Raw genomic sequence first — 23,597 nt, 5'->3', positions numbered from 1 at the left:
CTTCAAACTTTTTTGGCCAGGGCCCCCCTGAGCAAAATTTGGGCAGGTCGGGACCCCCCAGAAATGCCAAATGGACAGTATATATTGCACGCCGTCACCTGCTCCCATCAAAGTCGCTGGGCTCCCTCATCCCACTCCTACCCAGTCGCTGGTCTCTCCCCACCCCATCACACACCCAGGGCTCTCCCCACTCTGCTCCCATCACTATCCCATGGTTCCCGCCCATTGTGCTCCCACCATAGTCCCTCGGTTCCCCCATCCCGTTCCCAACACAGTCTGAGGGCCAGTGGCGGCTGGTGAATCTTTTTTAAGTGGAGGGGCATTAAGGGGAGGTTCGGGGGGGTTTCCCCCTGTGAATTGTTTTTTAAATAATAGGTTAAAATGTTGCATTGTAGAGCATACTTTTAACAAAAAATGGGTAAATTGCCAAACAGTTTGCAATTGTTGCTGGGAGTCCAGGGGGCAGGCATTGATATTTTATTTCTATCGCGCTCGTACACAAGTGTTTCAGAGCGTGACAAGGCAAGGGAGGGGAACAGAGGAGAATAAAACAGCGATCTTACTAGGCCCAGTGACATTGAGAACGCGCAAGTGTGAGGGGAAAAGTGCATGGAAGTGGGGAGAAGTGGAAAGTGCGAAGCAGAGGAGAAACAGATAAATAACAATAAATAAATAATAAAGGCAACAAACAGTGGCAGTGCAGCCAGCAATTTGCAAGTGCTACGTTTAAGGCAGCAGACAGGGTAGGTCTGATAAGTGCAGGAAGAAAGATGGTTCTCCTCAAGTTTTAGAGTGGCAGGGCGCTGTTCCAGAGGGAGGCCCCAGCCGAAGACGGAGATCTACCCCCAGCTCGTTTCTTTGATAAACGACTGACCCTGAGGGAGTTGGAGGTAGAGGAGTGAAGAGCTCGAGAGGGGAGGTATTTGCGGAGGAATAGCTGAAGGTATTTTGGACCGAGGCCCCAGAAAGCCTTGTGGACAAGGCAGAGGGTTTTGAATGATAGATGTCCGGTAAAAAGATACCATCCCTGTCCCCTGGGCCCCACTGGTCCTAACACAATGAACATGATTATGTGTATATGCAAGGTGCTGCACATTCATACAGCAATCACTCTATCATTCACATGAGCATCCATCACCATACACTCACTCATTACGCATCCATACACATGTTTAAATAAAAACAATGAACATAAACGTACCTTCTGCATTGGCCTGTGTGTGGGTGCTGCTCCAGCTGCTCTGTCCGTATGTGCGAGGAGGCGCAGGAGCTCCCCCTCGGACATACAGACATGCAGTGCCCCAGCCAGCATTTCCAATGAGCTATGCAATGCTGGCGAAGCAAAACACCCCAGCACTTGCATGGCTCAGTGAGCATGTGCGGCTGGGGAACTAAACTGAACTGTCAAAGGGAAACAGTGTTTCCCTTTGACAGTTCATCCAGCCCAGGAGCACTCCATTAGCTGGATAAAGCAGCTGAGGGAGTGCTCACTGTTTCACTGGGCTGGCTCCTTAGCTCCTCCATAATGGGTGAGGGGCCACTATGCAGTTATTAATGTTGACCATTGTTGCTGAATATATCACAATTTACTTACATTTTAACACATGATAATTGCCCTTTCGAAGGTGCCGGTAGATCCCCATTCCCATTTGAGCCCCATATGGAAGAGGGTGCATCCGACGAGCTGAGGTCAGACCTGGCGGGGGCTGTCAAGCACCCACGAGCACAACTCATACTATGGCGGAACGGTAGCAACGGTGCTGGTAGCTTACCAGCATCGTTGTTACTGGTCCGCCATAGTAGTAATGAGGCCCAGTCTGTGACTAAAGGAATGAATATCCATTTACAACTGTGGGCCACTTTTTCATTGTTGCCTGAGACAGTTTCATGCTTCAGCCCGCCCATTTCTTCCAATCTAAAAAAAAAAGAAAAAAAATCTTTTTTCATGCTGAGCTCTCAGGGCCCCCCTGGGATGCACCCGCGGACCCCTAGGGGGTCGCGGCCCACAGTTTGAATACCACTGCTTTAGAGTCTTGCTTCCAGCATTGCTGCAATAGTTTAAATGAAGAACCTAAATCTTCTTAAAAAATAAACAGTGTCACTGCTCTAATAATTGCATCCCCCAAAACACTTTGCTCCCATTCGCCAGGATGCCAACATCAATTAAGCAATAGGCCCTGAGCAGGGGGGGGCATTACCACTTCAGTTAATGCCCCAGGGCCCATAGCCTCAAGCCCAGAGATTGTATCTCTCCAGGACTGAAATCTCTGCACTGGCTCCTAGTGGCGGCGAGGATTAAGTTCAAAACCCTCTGCATTGTCCACAAGGCCTTCTGGAGCCTGGGACCTCAATACCTTCAACTCTCTCTTCGTAAATACCTTCCATCTCAAGCCCTTTGCTCATCCGTCTCCAACTCCCTCAGGGTTAGTCGCTTCTCCAAGCAGCGCGTTGGTGGTAGATCTCTTTCCTCTGCTGGGTCCTCCCTCTGGAACAGCCTCGCTGTCTCTCTGAAACTTGAGGAGAACCATCTCTGGTTCAGGAAGCGCCTCAAGACCTTCCTCTTTGCTTCTGCTTTCTCTCCTCCTCTCCCCTGCTGATCTCCTGGCTGATTCTGGAACTGCACTGGTTACCTGACTACCCTCTAATCCCTGGCCCAGGTCACCTTCCCACCAGTTGCACACCTGCACTACCCCCCTGGCAACCCTTGCACTCGGGGACTGTTCTGTATCCCTCAGCCCCTACTAGCACTTGACACCCGATGTCTGCACTTACCTGTGCACTTGCCACCAGTTGGCCGCACTTTTATTTATTATTGTCTTTATTTATTTTACTGTTATCCTATGTACTGCACTACCCCACCCTCTCCCCCCGCACTTTTTTCCGTTCCCCCCTCACCTGCACTTGCGCAATCTCAATATCACCTGGCCTAGTAGGATTGCTGTCTCTGTCTTCCCTCTATTTCCCCTCCCTTGCCTCGTCGTGCCTTGAAACACTTGTGTATAGACGCGTTATACATGCCATATCATATTAGTTACAAGCCCGAGCGAAGAGAGTGCCTTAACGAAGGCCCCAGGACACTACCTGAAGTGGTAATGCCCCCCCTGTGAGGTGCCTATTGCTATTAGTACCCTGGCCGTAAGATGGGGGTACTCAGAGCATCTTCTTTCGGTTCCGAAACGTTCCAAAAAAGTCAATAAAATGACCGTCGGGGAAGAGAAAACGAAGTCTGTTTTCCCTTTCAATGGCGGCCATTCAAAAAATAGGGAAAAATGTAAACATGTAAACAAAGAAAATGGGCACTATGGAAAGGAAGAAGAGCCTACATGTAGTCCCTTTTTCCTTTCCATGATGGCCTGTCGCAGATCGGTAGCGGACGCGCTGGGGACAGAAGTGTTCCTAGCACGTCCGCTTCCGAAATGGACAATAAAGAAGGCAAGTGGGAATGGGAGGGCATTCTTTGGATTGGGGTGGCGGGGGAGGGAACAACACTTACCTTGATCCCCGGCAGGGTGAAGATAGCAGCCTCCAGCCGTGTGGTAGCTCGGAGCGGGGATTACCCCGTTCCGAGCCACCTCATTGGCTGAGTGGCTATCACCCCTCCCCCCAGCCAGGGACAGCAAGGAAGGAACGTTATGGGAAGAGGGATTCCCGGTTAGGTAACACCCCGGCGAGTGCCAATGAGATTGCATGTTACAATATCATTGTCCCTCGCTGGGTACTAATAAACTAGAAACGGCAGCATGGTCTGTAGCAAGCCTGCATGTATCGTGTCTCGGAATAATCGCCCACACCTTCCGTGCACTTGCGCAATCTCAATGTCACTTGGCCTAGTAGGATCGCTCTCTCTGTCTTCCCTGTTTCCCCTCCCTTGCCTCGTCGTGCCTTGAAACCCTTGTGTATAGGCACGTTATACATGCCATATCATATTAGTTACAGGCCCGAGCCAAGAGAGTGCCTTAACGAAGGCCCCGGGGCACTACCTGAAGTGGTAATGCCCCCCCTGTTAGGTGCCTATTGCTATTAGTACCCCGGCCCGTAAGACCGGGGTACTAAGAGCATCTTCTTTCGGTTCCGAAAGGTTCCGAAAAAGTCAATAAAATGACCGCCGGGGAAGGGAAAACGAAGTCTGTTTTCCCTTTCAATGGCGGCCATTGAAAATGAATGGAAAAAGGTAAACAAACAAAATGGCCACCATGGAGTCCCTTTTCCCTTTCCATGGCAGCCATTCAAAAAATAGGGAAAAATGTAAACATGTAAACAAAGAAAATGGCCACTATGGAAAGGATAGAAGGGACTACGTGTAGTCCCTTCTTCCTTTCCATGATGGCCTGTCGCGGATCAGTAGCGGACGCGCTGGGGACAGAAGTGTTCCTAGCACGTCCGCTCCCGAAATGAAGATGGCAGCCTCCAGCCGGGTGGTGTCTCGGAGCGGGGATTACCCCGTTTAGAGCCTCCTCATTGGCTGATTGGCTGCCACCCCGAGCCCCAAGCTGGGGACAGAAAGGAAGGAACATTATGGGAAGAGGGATTCCCGGTTAGGTAACGCCCCGGCGAGGGCCAATGAGATTGCATGTTACAATATCATTGTCCCTCGCCGGGTACTAATAAACTAGAAACGGCAGCACAGTCTGTAGCAAGCCTGCATGTATCGTGTCTCGGAATAATCGCACACACCTTCCGTGCACGTCATCATGCGCTAGAGGGGCCTTTCCTCAAATCTTCAGCTTCACAGGGAAACAAATGGCTCCGGACATCCACCCGCCGCAGTGGAACATACGCCAGATATGAAACGCTGCAACAAACGTTTTAAAAGAAATGATGTTTTTAGTTTGATACTTCCTTATCACGGCATTACACTGGGTCATGGGAGAAGCACGGAACCTCCCACATAAAAAAAAATGCTCATTGCTCATTGCAGACAATTGCTTTGCGAAGCACATCTCCCAGAATGCAGTACTCTCAGCGCAATAACGGCATTTGGGCTGTGCATCGTTGTTTGCACCAGCGCCACGCATTATTGTATAGATAGGCACTGACCTGCCACATGTCTTTGGGCACTGGCAATGCAGATACGAATTCTGGAGCTCTAATTTTTCTAGTGCCCCTCACAGCACAGGCCTCCTCCTGTGAACAACCACACCACCTTGGAGCAACATCTGGGCAATCAATGATCTCATAGTGCAGCAGCATCAGGGGAATCCTCTCAGGGTCATCATCCCATCCTCATCGCTGATTTGTAGTGTGCAGTTCCAGGAGGAAGACACAGGATGAAAGTATGAGACAGGAGCCAGCAAGTACAAAATGTAGAAGTACTTTATTTATGTTTCAGGGTATAGAAAATTTGAAGAGGGAAAGCATAGGGAACATCCTCTTCTCAGTTGTGTCTCCCATCCTGAATCGGTAGGTTTCTATCACAAGCCAACATTCCATGGCTTGCATGCCATATGGCAATGCAAGGCCCACACTACAGGAAAAAACTTTTAAATGTGCCCGGAATTGCGAGAAGAGGCACCTTTTTGCTATGAGGCAATGCTGAGAAACTATATGGTTTAATGAGACTGACAGGAAACCATATCTGAGAAAGATGAGAGGAACATTTCTATTTGTGTTGGCGTAAGAAATTATGTGAATTCATTTGATATGTGAATGCAACAGAAAACCTGGAAAACCGATAGGGGCTGTTTCCAGAAACATTGGTTAGGAGGGGGTCATGCACCAGACGGTGCCAAGCAGAACACTTGTTTGAATTTGTTTAATGGTGACAGATTTATTAAGATAGACAATCTCTCCCATAGCAATGGGGGCGAGGTCAGGGATGTTCTTTTACTTTAATAACTCTGAAGTTTTACACACCCTGTCCAGTTGTTTGCTCCCTATCTCTGATTCACCACAATCCCCTGAGCAGAGAATGAGGTGAGAGTCTGGAGAAGATGGAAATGCCGAACAGGAGCACTTTGGAGGCAGAAGGAGCTGGAAAGGAGAGGAGGAGTCTCAAGTGGAGAAAACTAGAGTGGGGGAGATGCAATGGGAGAAGGGGGTAGGACACAGTAGGGGTAAGGAGGAATCAGAGAGGAACAGGAACAGGTGATGATGTGATAGGAGGTGCCAAATCAGTAGTATGGCGTGATTTAGGAGGAGGTGAAGTTTAAGACAGAGAGAGGAAGCTGGAGAAATAAGGTTGGAGAAGTGGCTGAAGAAAGACTGGAGGAAGTGGTGGTGAGTGTGACAGATGTAGCAGCAAAAGATTGAAGATTGAGATGGAGGAGTACCAGGTGGGTCATATAGACCGGAAAATTCAGAAAGATCACATACATGGGGTAAACATAAGAACATCAAGGGGAGAAGGATTAGAAAAGGAAGGCTTAGCCAGAAGAGGGAAGAAGGAACAAGTTACTTACCTGTAACTGTTGTTCTCCAGCATGGGTCTGGCATGGATTCACATGCTCATGAATATTCCCCGTCGTCAGGCTGGGAATCCTCGGTAAAGAAAAAACCAGTATCAGTTTCGTTTCTGATCTGTCTTTCGTAGTAATAACCAATCACTGGTCTCTGCGTCATACTGACCACAGCCAAGGACTGCCCTCTACCTAAGCACCGCCTCTGGCAGCCATCTTCAGATTTGGAAGCACGTGAAGTGGCAGTATGACCAAGTGAAGAGCCGCAGAGGGGTAGGCGGGAGGGTTCGCATGTGAATCCATGCCAGACCCATGCTGGAGAACAACAGTTACAGGTAAGTAACTTGTTCCTTCTCCAGCATGGGGTCTGGCATGGATTCACAAGCTCATGAATAAAGAATACATAGCAGTACACACATGCACAACCACGGGAGGTGGCAAAGGCTCAACATTAAGCATTACATCAAACTCAACATTAAGCATCTTACCTCCTCACCAGGCTCACCTCAGGCGAACAGGTTGCGCAGCACTGCTTGGCCGACCCTGGACTCCTCCCTGGAATCCCGATCGACGCAGTAGAACTTTGTGAAGGTGTGCGTCGACCTCCACGTAGCAGCCCTGCATATGTCCAGCAGGGGCACACCAGAAAGGAACGCTGTGGTAGCTGCGATCGCTCTGGTGGAATGGGCTCTCGGACGGCCAGGCAGCGGTCGGTTTGCCAACCGATGACAGTACATGATACAGCCGGAGAGCCATCTGGAAATGGAAGCCTTCGAGAGAGCCATCCCCTGATTGACAGGTCCAAAGTTCACAAAGAGTTGTGACGTCTTCCGAAAACCCTTCGTGCGGTCCACGTAGAACTTCAGCGCTCTAGCTACATCCAGCGAGTGCAAAGTCCTCTCAGCCGGCGACGAAGGCGACGGGAAGAACACAGGTAACACCAAGGGTTCGTTGAGATGGAAGTCCGACGGTACCTTGGGCATGAAGGAGGGGTGCGTCCTGAGCACTACCCTCGTGTCGTGGAAAGTCAAGTACGGGGCCTTGCAGGAAAGGGCCTGGATCTCTCCCACTCGTCGTGCGGAGGTGATGGCCACAAGAAAAGCTGTTTTCCACGATAGAAACTTCAACGGGGCCGAGTGCAGAGGCTCGAACGGAGGTCCCATGAGCTTGGTCAGCACCACGTTGAGCTCCCACGCCGGGGCCGGAGCCTTCACCGGCGGGAACGATCTGAACAGTCCCTTCATGAACTCTTTCACCAGACGATGAGACCACAAGGACGTCCGCCCCGTGGTTCTGGTGTATCGGGAGATCGCAGCAAGATGAATCTTGATGGACGCGTGTGCCAGACCAGCTTTGGCCAGCGTCAGCAGGTACGGCAGTACTTGGGGGGCCGTAATCCGTAGAGGGTTAATCTTCTGTGCGTGGCACCAGACAGAGAACCTCTTCCATTTGTGTCCGTAGCATTTAAGAGTCGAGGACGCCCTGGCCTTTGCAAGAACCTCTCTGCAATCGGCCGGTATGTCGTATCCTCCAAACTCTAGCGCTGCAGGAGCCAGGCCTGCCAGTTCAGCGAATTCGGGTCGTGGTGGAGGATGGCGCCTCCTTCCCTGGAGAGTAGATCCGCGTCCGCCGGCAGCTTGATCGGCGGGGACGCTGACAAGTCCAGAAGGTCCGGGAACCATATCTGCCTCGGCCACGCAGGTGCGACGAGGATCATCCTGCACCGTGACCTCTTGAGCTGGTTGACGAGCCGGATTAGCAGAGGCAAGGGAGGGAACGCGTAGAGGAACAGGCCCTCCCAGGGGAACGAGAAAGCATCGCCCATGCTCCTCGTCTGGGGAAACCTGCTGGTGAACCTCCGGCACTTGGTGTTCGTCGCCGTCGCGAACAGGTCGATCTGGGGTGTGCCCCACCGTCGGAAGAGGCGATCCACCAGATCCTGCCGTAGTTCCCACTCGTGGCACGAGCGCAGCTCCCTGCTGAGTGAGTCGGCGATGGTGTTTTTTATCCCTGCCAGATGAAACGGCACCAGAAAAATCCCTTGGGCAACGGCCCAATGCCACAGGTCCTGCGCCTCCTTGGACAGCGCTGGGGACCTGGTTCCGCCCTGTTTCCTGATGTAAAACATGGTGGTGGTGTTGTCGGTGAAGATCCTCACCACCTTGCCCTTGAGGGACGGAAGGAAGGACCTGAGGGCCCAAAACACTGCACGGAGCTCCAGGACGTTGATATGCAGGGACTTCTCAGTCGGGAGCCAGAGTCCCCTTGCGTGCAGATTTTCGGTGTGCGCTCCCCACCCTTCCAGGGAGGCATCCGTGGTCACGGTCTCCTGGTGGGCTGGGGTCTGGAAGTCCATGCCCGCCGTCAAATGCGCGCGGGTGCCCCACCACCGTATCGCTCGTCGGAAACTCTCGTCGAGCTTGATCCTTTCCTCGAAGCTGCCCGTCGTCTGGATCCAGCGCGCATCCAGGAATTCTTGCAACGGGCGCATCCGGAGCCTGCACATGGGAATGAGGTAGATGCAGGAAGACATCATCCCGAGGAGGGACTTGATGGACCTCACTTTGGCCGCGTCGGCCACCAACATCCGTTGCACCTTGCCCAAGATGGTCCTGGTCCTCTCCTCCGACGGGGAGGCCAGAAGGGACACTGTGTCGAGCCTGGCTCCCAGAAACAGTGCGACTTGCGCGGGCACCAGGTGGGATTTGGCGTAGTTCACGGAGAATCCCAGGTCCGTGAGGAGTTGGACGGTCCTTGCCGTGTGGACCACGGCGAGCTCCCTCGTCTTGGCGCGGATGAGCCAGTCGTCCAGGTAGGGGTAGACGTGAATCCCCTCGCGGCGCAGCTGCGCCGCCACCGGTGCGAGGCACTTGGTGAATACCCTGGGTGCCGACCGTAGTCCGAAGGGAAGGGCTTTGAACTGGTAATGACGCCCTTGGACCACGAATCTGAGGAATTTGCGGTGCCCCTTTAGGATGGGAATGTGGAAGTAGGCATCCTCCAAATCCAACGACGATAGGAAGTCTCCTTCCTCCAGCTGACCCAGGAAGTGCTGGAGGGTGACCATCCGGAACTTCTGCGCCTTGATGAACTTGTTCAGACGTCGCAGGTCCAGGATGGGGCGCCATCCTCCCGTCTTCTTCTTCACGAGGTAGTATCTCGAGTAGACTCCGGAGCCCCGAAGCCTCTTTGGGACGAGTTCGATGGCGCCCTTTCTGAGCATCGCCTTTACCTCCAGGAGAAGTTGAGGGACGTGAAGTTCTTTCCTGGCCACGGGGGGGACGCGCGGGCACCTTCTTTGAAACTCGAGCGCGTGGCCCCGGGCCAGGGCGTCCAGCACCCAACGGTCGGTGGAGATGGACTCCCACACGCTGACGAAGCCCGCCAGCCGGCCTCCCACCGGGATGCTTCGGTGGGGGCCCGACCCCACGGCCGGTTCAATCCTGCTTGGGCGCGGCCTTGCCGCCTTGACCTCCTTGGCGACGACGGCGGGGTCCGCTAGACTTGCCTCGTCCTCTGTAGGCCTCTTGCGACGACGAGCGGGCCGCTTGACGGTAGGAAGCGAAACCGCCGCCGGAACCTTTGGAGGCGCCCTTGCCTCCGCCGCTCCGAAAGGGCGTCCGTCGTTGCAGGACTCCAAGGGCCCGGGCCGTCTCAGTATCCGCCTTGATGGCCTTAAGGGAATCGTCCACTGTCTTCCCAAACAGGTTGTTCCCGTCGAAGGGCATGTCCAGGACTCTGGTCTGGACGTCCTGCCGGAAATCCGTAGCTTTGAGCCATCCACGACGTCGAAGGCAAACGCCGTTGCCCAGCTGGCGGAACCCGGTGTCGGCGATGTCCGTCGCCACGGTGATGGCGTGGTCCGAGGCCACCTCACCTTCCTGCAGGATCTCAAGGGCCTCCGCCCTCTTGTCGTCCGGCAGAAAATCCAGCAGGGGAGCTATCTTGTACCAGAGCTCCCTGTCATAGCGGGCCACGATAGCCAAGGCGCTGGCCGCTTTAATCGTCGTCGCTGCCGACGAGATGACTCTACGTCCCATAGCATCCAATTTCTTTCCCTCGCCGTCCGGCGGGGAAGTCGATGTGGAGGCCGCACCCCCCCCCGCTTTCTTCCTGGCTGCCGCGGAGACGACGGAGTCCGGGGTAGGCTGCGCCTGGAGGCACAGGGGGGCCGTGTCCGGGACCCGGTACTTTTTCTCGTACCGGTCTCTTCTAGCTGGCGTCGTGGAAGGGTTCTTGAGGAGGGAAAGGCCCTCATCCCAAATGTCGTCCAACAGAGGCACTGAGAGGACCGTCTTCCTCTTGGCCTCGCGCCGCTGATAAAGGAAGCCTTCCTTTTTCTTCTCCTCAGGGCAGAGTTGGAAAAGCTCGGAAGCCCTGGAGATCATGGAGTGGAAAGATCCGATCTCGTCGGGCGGAGAAGCCCTGGTGGGAGGCGACGACGGAAAATCCTCGTCGTATGCCTCGTCGTCCGTACCCTTCGCTGCCGTGTCAGTCCCCGTATCATCCCCTCGGGTGGACGGGGAGGAGGGCTGGAAGGGGCGCGACGGTTGAAAAGGAGGTGGTGGATGGATCCTTCTTTTCTTGGTAGGGGGAACACCAGAAGGTCCCGGTTCTGGATCCCCCGACGGGAGAGGTTCCTCCGTCGGTAACGGTAGCCTCGTCCTTATCTCGGAGCAGAAGGACTGTATGGCCAACAAAATGGCCGCCGAGTTGTCTTGCGGCGCTGGCAGAGGGGAATCCGACGGGCGAGCAGGGGCCCCGTCGGTATCCTCGACGATGTCGTCGTCGTCACCTGCGTCGGGGTCCATTCCGACGGGCTGGCCTTCTTCCACGCCTAGGCCGTGGCTTAAGACCTCGATCAGCTCCTCTTCTGAGGCTGAGGCCGAATCTCCGACGACGCCCTGCCCCCCCTTCTTCTTCCCCACGGAGGGTTTCACGGGGGTCCTATCGATGGGCACAAAGGAAGACTCCCTCCGAGGAGGCAGGGAGATTCTGGGCCCTGAGGTCGCCACCACTGGTGCAGCCACCACAGGCTGAGCCAGGGCCGCCGCGACCGTTTCGATAGAGGGCTTGGTCGGATGGATCAAGGCCTTCACCACCTTAGGTGCGCTCACCGCCTTATCCTTGAGGGAGGGGGCACTGCCACGCTCCTCCTCTGCCTTAGAGCTCGACCGGGGCCTCTCCAGGAGCTTCGCCGGGTGCTCGGCCTTCCTCTTACCCGACCCAGAGCGTTGGCTCGTGGTTGATGGTGCCGGGGAGGGTGCGCCCTGCCTGGCGCCCGTAGAGCCCGACCGTTCGGCGCTCCCGGTGCCAGCGGACTCGCGGTGCTTGGCCTTATGTTGGGCCCCCGTCGCCGGGGCGCCCTCAAAGGTCTTAGAAGACCGCTCGGATTTCTTCTTCTTCTCGCCGGACGGGCTCTTACCCTCCAGCCAGTTGGCGAGACGTTGATGGCGGTCCTTCATGGTCCGTTCCGACATGTTGCCGCAAAACGCACAGTCCTTCTCCACGTGCGTCTTGTCCTCATGAAGGCAGTAAAGGCAGAAAGAGTGTTCGTCCTCCTTGAAGACGTTCTGCAGCTGGCATCCAGGGCAGACCCTGAACAGCTTTCCGGGCGTCGAGCTTCCCTTCTCCTGGGCCATCTCCGAGACCGGGCCTGAGAAGCTTCTGGATTCCTCCGAAGTGTAGCTCGACGAAATCTTCACCCTTGAGGGGCACAGATGAATCCGACACGGGTCCCCGTTGATCGGATGTAGGATCGGTGGAGCTTGAGGCTCTTTGACCGAAAGAATCGAAGTTTTTTGTGAAAAAAGCGCGAAAAATAGCACTAACGCTCGAGAGCAATAGCACGAGGATCCCAACACATGAACGTGCGGTAAAAATCTGAAGATGGCTGCCAGAGGCGGTGCTTAGGTAGAGGGCAGTCATTGGCTGTGGTCAGTATGACGCAGAGACCAGTGATTGGTTATTACTACGAAAGACAGATCAGAAACGAAACTGATACTGGTTTTTTCTTTACCGAGGATTCCCAGCCTGACGACGGGGAATATTCATGAGCATGTGAATCCATGCCAGACCCCATGCTGGAGAACCCCATTTACATTACACACCTGGTGGATCAGAGTGGAGGAGGAATGAGCATGTAGCAAACTGTCCAGAAGGTGAAAAGAAAAGAGAGTCACGATCAGTGTGATAGGAGGAGAAGAGGGGCTAGTAGGAAAGAGTTCCTCAAAAATCCATCGCAAACATTAAGAAGGAAGAAGAGGTGAAGGGGTTGGCAATCAACATCAGATCCCAGGGTTCGAAAATGAGGGAAGCTGGGAGCTATTCAGTTCCTGCTTATAGCCTAGAAGAGTTTGGCTAGCTTAAACCAACAGTTACCAGGAGCTACATTTGGCTCCCCAGGCCAACTGATGCAGAACAAACACAACTATTTGAATGTAACTCTGGTTCAATCTACAAATAAACAATCAGCCACATCTATATAGCATTTAGAGCATAAGGGGTCATACAAACTGGATATAATTATAGGTTTGCATTTTATGTGGAAGATAGATTTTCATAACGCTAGTACTAGCCCCTCATTCACCAGTGGTAGCTCCTCATGATTGATTACTGATGGATACCCATTAGCTGTTAGGAGCTCCTGCTTTTCCAGTCTTAAATTCGAGTCCTGAGATCCCATAGGAAAGGGAAAGAGAACCCATATCTAGCCGGCCTGAGCCGCCCACAGCCTGCTGGACATTTTGGGGCTTGAGCATAGTGGCTTCTACTCTTCTCACCATCAGTCCTAAGGTCTGGACAACACATCTGATATCCTTTAAAGATAATTTCCCACCAACAAAGAGCAGAGAAGGCATCAAAAGTCAAGAAAAGAAAGAAGTGCAGTGGACAATAAAATTACCCAGACTATGAGGGAGTAAGAACTCCTAAGGATTTACATACAGATAGGGTGCCCAGATTGCAAGACTGGCTGATCCCCAAGACTTTGGGCCTCATTACACGGAAAGGCGGTAATCCACGGTGCTATTAGCACCCTGGACCATGGTAAATTACCGGCACCGCCTTGGTGGAAAGGGGAATTACCGCCCTATTGCAAGGTTGGCGGGGCGGTAATTCCCCCTTCCACCATTGCCCTTCCCCATTCCCATTTTTGCCCCATAGGGCATAATGGCAATGGGGAAGGAGCTAATTACGGCAACCCACTAAGATACCTTAGTGGGTTGGTTTTTAACGCCCGTTAACCATTACCGCCTTCCGTGTAATGAGGCCCTTTGTCTTGTTGAGACCCAAGGATGATCCATCCCGCTATTTAATTTAAGTCAATGCCATTCCATGTTAAAGTAAACAAATCCATATTTGGTTGAACCCTGCCGCTCTGGTGTATGTCTCTCAATGATCGTCATTTGGCATTATGGCAGTACATAACTGTGCAATCAAGGAGGGATGGTCAAACACACCTGAAGTATATGCATACTTGTCACATACTGAGCACAGCTTTGTTTTGAAATTTATGAGCACAGCTTTGTTTTGAAATTGAAAAGGTTCCATAAATCTTAACTGCAGGGAGGATACTGATCAAAAAGAAAATGCAGACATTTGTGAACATATAAAGAGGTTTCCAAAAACATTCACAACCCACATTCAAACCTATTAGTTGGTACTGTCAATGTTAAGCACCGTCCTATTTGGTCCATATTTAGTTTTAATTTATTTTCAATGCATATCGCTTTACCTGTATATTGCAATAGCTTTTTCATCCTCTTCATCAAACTCATCCTCAGCATCTTTTAACTCTTGAAGAGTCATTCTTTCATAAGGTTTCACTGCAAGAAAGACATAACAAATGCAGTAGAAAAATTCTGATTCCCCCTTTGACAGTTACACCATTTTCAGTGGCGTGTTTGACCGCCCCTGCTTTGCCTTGTTGGCGGTTTATTAAATAAAGAATGTGCGTGCAGTTTCTTTTCAATTTTTTGAGCACACAAATTAAAACTTGTAGCATTTCAAATCCCAAGATACTAACATGGAGATAATAGTGCAAAAAAGAAAAACATTCAGTTTATATTTGCTCAGAACACATACATCATATCATAGATAAGTTTACTATTTTATGCATATGCAATTCATATCACTTATACAATGTTTTGGTCTTCATTTTGAAAGTTGAGTTTACATATTTTATGTTTGAATGTTATAAGGAGATTTGCTTTTTATTCTTTTAAGTTAAGAAAAGTTTGTTTTTACTTGACTTAAAACACTAATGCATTTTCAAAGGAGCTATTAAACTATCAATCTTTGTTCTGCAAGGTAAATGGAAAAGTCACTGGGGTGTACACAAAGGCATCCAGTCTGCATACTATATGAGACAGAGCACAAAACAAATGTATCTGACCCTGGAGGAAATGAGGTACAAGTAAATGATAAAAATCTGTTAAATTAATTTTTGACTGATTAAGAGCTGCTGTCAAGATAATTTCCTTTCGCAAACAAATTGCTCAAGAGTACACAATAATTTATGGTTTATAAACCGTTCTTTAGAGTTAATAGATGTGTCATGTAGGTTTGAAACGGTTTCATGCTTGGCGAAATGTAAGGAAAAATCAACCATCAATCAAATTGAGTGTTACTTCAAGTTGTAGAAACCATGTTCGCTATCGATTGGAGAATAAAATGTATGTTGTTTCCCCACCATCTGGTCAGTGCCCCATGATTTTCAAGAGTCCACATCACAAACTCAGAGTTTCAGAATGCTATAGGTTTGCAGTTAACATGGGACCATGCAGGAACAAAAGAGTGCAATTTAAAATAACATTTGTTAAGATTAGATTGTAAGAATCCTCACAATTCCATTAATATTTGTCCTAAGAAATTTGGAAGTCTATTTTCAGAATCTCCATTAAATGTATAAGAGCTATATTCAGAAATGTTTATTTCTCTATATAATTAACACACACTGACAAAGTAATTCTCTGTGTCTTATGGGCTTCCAATCTATTGCTTGGGAATCAGCTCATATTCACCAATAATGTAATGTTATTAAACACAAATGAGGTTATACAAGACATACATACTTAAATAAGTCACTCTCAAAGATGGGTGTGAAATAGGAGTTTGAAACTGACACGCCAGTCTATTGGATAGTGGACATTCATTCCAATTTGCAGACAGGGAGCCAAGGCGGACCTGAGTACTGGAAAATTCACTGAGAGAGCCAAACTGGGGCAGAGCTTGGCATACGTTGTTACCTGGATTAAACAGTGAGACGGTGAATCAAATTCCCTTTTGCTCAGTCCTTGCTTATCTATCAAGGGTAGTAGGGGAAAGCAGTAGACAGAGGTTCCAGAATTATCCATCCCATTTATGCTGGTGCTTAACGCAATGTTTCTATCCGGCAATAAACAAAAAGTAAGTGCATAAATGCCCCGTTCATACATTTAGAGGTTACAATCCCTTAGAAATAGAATATTGGAGATGGTTCTTTATGCAGATAAAATAAATTATATAATTTGACTGGTTTGTTTCAGAAGCAAGAGTCTCAAGGTATCTGAATTCTGCAAGCATTAGAATTCAAATATGTAGCAATGGAAAATACTCTATTCCCTGTAAAAACCGTAGTCAAATTAATGTCATGACTTAGATTCACTTTTAGTAGTGTTTTAAACCCTGGGGAAAGGCATTGTTAAGGCATCAGGATCTTAGTAACCAGTTGTTCAAATTGAGTCCTCTTTTCTGTTATCCTTTCTTAAAACAAACAAAAAACATGTTGACACTTTCTTTTTACTTGTCCGTATTCAGATGAGTATCATTTACAATACAACCCTCTAATGATTTGCTAAGAAAGTGTCCTCTCATGCACAACTTTATATTAATGTTTAGTTGATTTTATGATATTCTTTCAACCAAAAGTTATTAACATGAATATATTTTACAGTATGACTATAAGTAGATTTTATATGATTTAGCCCAAATTTCAAGGCATTGCATTTCAATTAATATTACGATAATTGTGACTAAAGACAATGGTTTGCCATTATATTTGGAAAAGCCATTTGTACATTATTTGATTTTTCAGTTGATTTTTGTATGGCATTAATGACTGTGATTAATCCAATGAGCCATCACGGATTCCCCTACGGTGACGACCTCCTATGTGGGCAGGGGATGGCTGCCGCTACCTGAATCCTGACCCTGGGGGTGCCTTTATGAGGGAGGATCACATGGGGGGAGACAACTACCGGGCAGATGTCATGACTTCAATGGACGAGACGCGGTATCTCCCCCTTTCCCATGAGAAAGAACCTCTAATACCCAAGGCCCTAATGGCCTATTGTCAGCTGCATGTTCCCCCTTGTAGAGGAGGTATACAAAAAAACTCTTCTTTATACTTGGTCATACACTCACCTATGACATAAACACACAAATCTTCAAAACAACACATTTTGCTTCTGAGGTACCTTTATGTAAAAACATTGAAAATAACTATTTAAACACCATGGGCCTCATTACAAGTTTGGAGGTAGCCATGCCCTTAATAAAGGCATGGCTGCAACCAAACTCGGGTTCCCTGAATGGGGAAATACCGGGCCATTCCGACCTTGGAGGGCCCGGTATTTCCCCATTCAGGGAACCTGGATCCGGACCATCCCCATTTGAGCCCCCATAGGGCTCAATGGGAATGGCAAGCATGCTTACAACGGGCTCGTTAATGACAGGCCCATTGTTAGCATGCTGGGCCGCTCGCGGGACCCGCTAAGGACGTCTGCTGAAACCAGGCGTGCAGAGCGGGTCCCGCGAGCGGACCTCGTAATAGGGCGGTAAGGGGTTAACGGCTCTGGCACCTTTACCGCCCACCTCGTAATGAGGCCCCATGTGTCCAATGACACCTTTGGACTACAACTCCCAGAATCCTTCAAGTCCTGAGACGAAGAAGATGAAGGAGTCTGAACATGGAAACAAGCACTTGAAGCATAACATGCAGTCTAGTTTTCCAAATCACCTGTGTGTGGGACATTTAAACATGGAAAGCGCATTGCTAAGGGAGGTAGTGCGGAGAAGATGCTGGCACATCTGTGAAGGCTCAGAAATGCAAAGATCACGTACCAGTGTGGTGGAGCAGGGAAGGTTGCCAAATCAGAAGGGGAAGCGCTGTGCGTGAGACGAGTGCTGTGGAGATGCTGGGAGCCATGAGAGAAGTCCTAGGCATGTGGCAGCTCGCAAAGGCGGCTTTCTTCATTCCGGGACCTGAAGGCAAGCAGCGTGGGGTCAAAGCCGCGAAGGAAACCGGAAGGATGTCTGCACACTCCAGTGTGGAAAGCGGGTGAACTTCATGCTGCAGAAGCGTAAATTGGACCAGAGCCGCTGGAGAGAACAGGTGAGTCTACCTGAAGCCATTGGGGACCCGGGGGCATACCGGCAACCGTGCCAACAACAATTTGCACGTGATACCAAGAAGATTGTCTGAATATAGAAAAGGCAAAGGACAATACCCCATGAATTATGTATGCATTAAATGCAAGTGTGGGGCCAAACTTGAGCAAACCTTACCGCAAACATTTATACCAAGTCAAGAGCAATACGTACAATACTGGTGTAACTGAGAGATTGTGAAATGCATAAGAAGTCCCGACAAGGCCAACTACCAAGCAATTGAATCACATGAGAAATCCTGGCACGGCAAGACCCCAGGTAATTGAAAGCATGAGAAGTCCTGGCAAGGGAAAGAAACCAGACAAAGGAATTATATAGGAAGTCTTGACAGGGGAGTATACTAGGCAAGTGTAAAACCACAAGAGAAGTCCTGGCAGGAGAGTACACCAGGCAGCTGGAATTGCATAAAGAGTCCTGGAAGGGAAGTATACCAGGCAACTTGCAAAGTTTATCAGAAATCCTAAGGCCCTCATTACAAGTCAGGTGTTAAGGGTTTAACGGCGCCGTCGGCGCCGTTAACCTTTTACGCCTGATTCACATTTTAACGCCTGCTTTTTGCAGGCGTTAAAGTCCAAGGCGCTAAGCCCTATGGGGCAAAAATGGGAATGGGGAAGGGCAAATGGTGAATGGGGAATTACCGCCCCACTCACCTTGGAATGGGGCGGTAATTCCGCCATCCACCATGAGGGCCTAAAACAGTATTTTCTACACCATGGAGAAATTGATGTGAAAGAAAGACAGTGTTTTCTAATCTAAGGAGAAATTGATGTGAAAGAGTGTTTTCTAAACCAAGGATAAATTGTGTTAAAGAAAGACTGATACGGGGGGCGTGGCCAGCAGCCATGCTATAGAGACGCGTTTCTTCTTGTGCTCCTGAGATCCGACATGATCCGGCCTATTCTCTGGAAAATAGCAGGTTAAATCACCTGCAATTGCAGCTACCAAAGCATGGAGCCCGCAAGCAGAGTTGTATGCAAGAAAAAGAGCGTCGGAAGACAGACGGCTGAGTACGACGGAAAAGCAATTAGATTCCGGCTGGCGGCGGAGGAACAAAATGGCGGGCGCAAGGAGGGACCCCAGGCACATCGCACAACGAAGGAGCTGTGCAGGTCTGATTGGAACATGTTGAGAAAGAAGAGTCAGCTGCCCGGGGCCAAGGTGCGAGATCCGCTTTATGAGCGGAATAACATTTGAAAGGTCCAGCTGGAGGCAGCTCGTAACACTGTGCGGAGAAGGAGCTTGGTGTCCTAAACAGGATGTGGGCTCTGCCGGGACGCGGGTGACCACATGGAAGCAAGAGGCATCAAGCACTGAAGCAGGGAGCGGCGGTGTCGGCCCAAAGAACAGAAAGAAGCAGAACACTGGTGGTGCGGTGCGCTGCCCTGTTGGCGGTGCGGATGTCCAGGGACAAGAGGGACAGCGGACACGAGGCCCGCAGCGAAGTTGAGCAACCCGCATCGCAACAGCAAGGCTAAGCGCACCCAGTGCGCTCGGGTTGTAGCTACAGGAACCAAAATATAACGGAGGCGGACTGCGGTGGAAAGGGGCTACGGTGCAGATTGGGGCGGACCATGGGGGGAACTGTCCCCATTCACAACAAATGGGTGGACTGCATTGCACAACACATCAGCAAGTATTCAGAGGGGAAACAGGTTTCGGTTTCCAACGTGAGAACAGACGAGGTGATGGGCTGGCCCCCCACGCACTGGCAGTGAACACCAATGGCCCACGTTCAACAGCCCTGGGCAGCAGGCACAACGGATGCCAACATAGGCACAGCCTAAGGAAGGTATCTGGCCAGGAGGCACGTATTCCAACAGTTAAGCACACCATTCCGTAAGGGAATAAAGCACATAAACGCCAACCTCGGCCAGCATCATCATTCAATATACCCCAGGAGCAAAGGCATAGGGTAACAATAGATTGCCACGCAAGACAACTGGAGGTCCAGCCGATATCAAGGGCCAGCACAGAAGGGCAAGGATGTAGGTAAGCAAAACTTAGGCAAAAAGTAAAGAGCAACATCCGTAAGAGCACTTGGTAAAGAGGACTTATAGGAGGTTACTGGTTACGATCAGCCTCCATTGGATATAAACGGTCTCTGGACAAGACGGCAGTAAGCCAGTGCACAACAAGCACTAACGGGTTTGCATCCATTGGGGCGAACGGATGATCGTTGCAGAGGGGGAGGGGCCATCACACCGACTGTGCACGTAGCGAGCTCCCTTCAGGATCCTAATTGGAGGCAATAAGATTAGCAGAGCCCAGTGGACGTGGGAGAGCACAACCCACTCGCTGGACAATAGGGTGGATAGAAGACTCTGAAACAAAGCATAATACTCGGAGGTGGAGGGGAGTGGCTGAGCTGGGAGCAGGCATACGACACAAAGGACAAAAAAGGAGACCGGGCTACAGGAGGCTGCACGGGACATCAGCGTGGTCAGGGAAGACTGCTGGACAAGGGAATACATAACCTGACCAAGGGATTTAGACACCAAGAGGCAAGGCGAGGAAGAATCCGGGGACTGCGCCGTGCCTGGCTGGCCCGCATAGCAAAACAAGGGAGTTTGCGGCGATCAGTGACTTACACTTCTAGCATACCTGACCTATGGGTACAACATCACAGCTGCCAGGTCCAGAGCTCTGCCTGGTCTTGAAAGGAGGAAGCTACCCTTCGCCTGGTCATCTTAAACCTTACATATATGCTTACAACAAGTCAACACAGGAGGAGGACACTGTCTAGACACTGCTGGGACGCTGGGCAGGGTGAAGAAAGGAGTGGACGGCATGGTGTCAAACAGCAGAGAATGCCAGGCAAATCAAAAGGGGGGAAAGGCAGACAGACCAGCATTGAACATTTTGCCAGGAAGGCAGACAAGGACCAATCCACTCCATCAGACGCGGCCATGGCCTCGTCCAGTGCACAACACGAGAAGAGCGACAATGAGAACCCGATACTGGAAGCCACAGCGGCCCTGAGGACGTTGCTGGGAAACAGGATGGACACAGTCAAAGCGGCCCTGAAGATGTCCCTGGAAAATAAAATGGATACAGTGATGGTAGATGTAGGTCTCCTCCGACAAGACGTACGGACCCTGGCAGACCGAGTGGGTACGGCAGTACAACAGGTGCAGCAAAACACCAGCGATGCAGCAACCACCCGTACCCACATGTCAGATGTGCTCTGACAGGTAAAGATCCTGGAACAGAGAGTAGAGGATGCAGTAGGGAGGGCCCGCAGGAATAATATCCGGATCATCAGACTGCTTGAGTGAGATAAAGGTCAGGACCCCACAAACTATGTTGAGAACCTTCGCCAGCAGGAGATCGGGTGGGAGTTCTGTCCCAAGGTTTCGCGTTAGAGAGGGTCCTGACCCAGAGGCCCCAACCAGGAGCTCCCCCGAGATCAATGATTGCAAGAATCATGAACTTCAAAGATCGAAATAAAATATAGCCGTTCTCTAGAGAAGGGGGGGGTGATAACCAGAAATTCCTCTGGATTACGATCTACCCAGACTATACCATCTTGGTTCAAACAACGGGCATGGTATGGGCCCATCAAGGACCGGCTGAGGGCAGCGGGCATACATTACATGCTACTGTACCCGGCAAAGCTGCAGGTAATACGAGAGGGCAGGTTGCATTTCTTCGAGACAACAGAAGAAGCCCAGGCATGGATGGACCAACAAGGAATCCCGCAAGGGGGACCCAGAAATGCTAAAAATGACAGAGACCTACCCAGGGGTCAGCGGGAGGGAGCTTACCCTGCGAAGATGGTTCCGACGCCCTACATGCTATGCAAGTCAGATGGAATATATCTAAAGGAGCAATGAGATTCACTATTGCCATGGATGGCGGCAGGACACGCAACCCCAAGACATTTGTTCGTTTGGATGTCAGTTTTGAGGCATCACGCTGCCGTGAATTCACCCCACCCTGGTGGGCAGAGCAAGAGAAGCAGCGAGGCCCGTGCAGGGGGAGGGAGGCTGGGAATTTGTTTAATAGTTGTAGTTAGTGCGGGGTTAGTTAGGAGGAGTGACGGAACAAGTGAAAGAGGAAGTAGAATGAGTGAAGTAGTAGTTACTGGGTTTGTTTGCTTAGGAGATGGCACGAACGGAGGGAGAAGCATCAAACGACAAGGACAGGGCGGCAGTGAAGGGAGTGATCGATTAGAGCTATGTCCAAACACAGAAGTAGCACAAGAGCCCATGGGATCGAGCGGGCCCCCGGATCCAGTGAACACATGGGTCAGGAGGTGATAAATATAGTCACATGGAATGTCAGAGGGCTTAACACCTATGTCAAACTGAGGCCTGGCTGAATAGGACACAGGTCCACATTGCAATGCTACAGGAGACACACCTGATGGCCGAAAAGCAAGCTAAGATAGCCAAGAAATGGGGTGGCCAGATGTACAGTTAAATGTACTCTAACTACGCAAGGGGAGTGGTGACATGGATCGCTCCAGGGACCCCGTTCCAACTCATAAAACAAGAAACAAGAAAAGGACGCAGAGGGCAGGGTCCTGATCATACAGAGAAAGTTGGAGAATCGGGAGGTGTGCTTGGTGAATACGTATGCTCCCAAACACGAAGCAACAGAGTTCTTCAGGACACTTACGCCTCGGCTGGCCCCAAGTAGGATTGCAACATTTATTTGGGCAGGTGGCTTCAACTGTACGTTGGACCCCCGACTGGACAGGTCGGACACCAAGCAAGGAAACCAGCGCCGCCAGCCAGGGCACTACAGAAGATACTGGAGCAGCTCGAGCTAGAAGACGCCTGGAGAAAGGTACATAAGGGCAACAGGGGATACACACATTATAGCGCCCCGCACGGGAAAGTCACCTGAATAGACTATTTGCTCATGGGCAAAGAGCCACTGGGGGAATTCCCCGGGGCACACATCCATGCACGAACATTGTCCGACCATGTCCCGCTGGCAGTGGCATGGGCCCATACATACAGGAGAGCCCCCATATCCACATGGCGATTTAGGGCGGAAGTATTGTTGGATAGGGAATTCCAGGAGCACATCCAGAGCACGATAGATGATTATTTTGAGCATAACGCAGGGAGTGTGAATAGCACTGGAACCGTCTGGGAGGCCCTTAAGGTAGTGGTTTAGAGGAGCAGCAATGGAGAAGGCAGGAGGCCACCGGGGAGAGATTTTGGCCAAACTAGAGGGAGTACAACGGGAGGTCGAGAGGGCGGAAGCACAGGCGAGCGAGATGGGAGGAGAACTGGGAGATCTCATTACCTTGAGGCAACAGTGTATGGCAATCTGGGAGAGGCTGGGGAAGCTGGATTATGGGAAGTATACACAGAGGCTACATGCAGAGGGAGACAAAACCTGGCAGGCTCCTAGCCTGGCTAACTAGACAGGAGGGCAAGCGGGAACCGATAAAGGCAATTAAAGACGAACTGGGGGAGGTGACTATGACCCAGTCAGGCATAAACACGGTTTTCTCACGATTCTACGAGAAACTATACTCCTAGGTCCAGGAGGCGAAGTAAGGAGATAGAGCGGACGCTCTGGCGGAAATCAAACTTCCCCAACTAACAGAGGAGCAAGCCCAAATGTTAGATACGCCCCTCAGAGTGGAAGAAATGTCGGAGGCAGCTACCGACAGGGAAGTCCCCGGGACCCGACGAGCTGCCAGGGGAAGTCTACAAGAAATACAGGGACAGTCTGGCCCGAGACTACTGGAGACACTAGAAAAGGCATATGAGAGGTAGAGGCTCTAGAGTAGCATGTCAGAATCCATAATAG

General features: G+C 50.7%; 1 protein-coding gene across 1 annotated transcript in view; it reads right to left on the bottom strand.

Annotated features, from left to right (window-relative positions):
• Positions 1-23,597, bottom strand: part of PDCL2 (phosducin like 2) — a 922,229-nt gene that overhangs the window by 529,595 nt on the left and 369,037 nt on the right. Inside the window, exon 3 of the mRNA XM_069630331.1 lies at positions 14,131-14,221. Coding sequence (XP_069486432.1) covers positions 14,131-14,221 — 91 coding nt within the window. The remainder of the gene's footprint in view (positions 1-14,130; positions 14,222-23,597) is intronic.

The sequence above is a fragment of the Ambystoma mexicanum genome, chromosome 6q (genome assembly GCF_040938575.1).
Source record: "Ambystoma mexicanum isolate Mex_15411 chromosome 6q, UKY_AmexF1_1, whole genome shotgun sequence".
Lineage (NCBI taxonomy): Eukaryota > Metazoa > Chordata > Amphibia > Caudata > Ambystomatidae > Ambystoma > Ambystoma mexicanum.
Note: the sequence above shows the minus strand (reverse complement) of the source record. Positions and strands in the feature narration are given on the sequence as shown.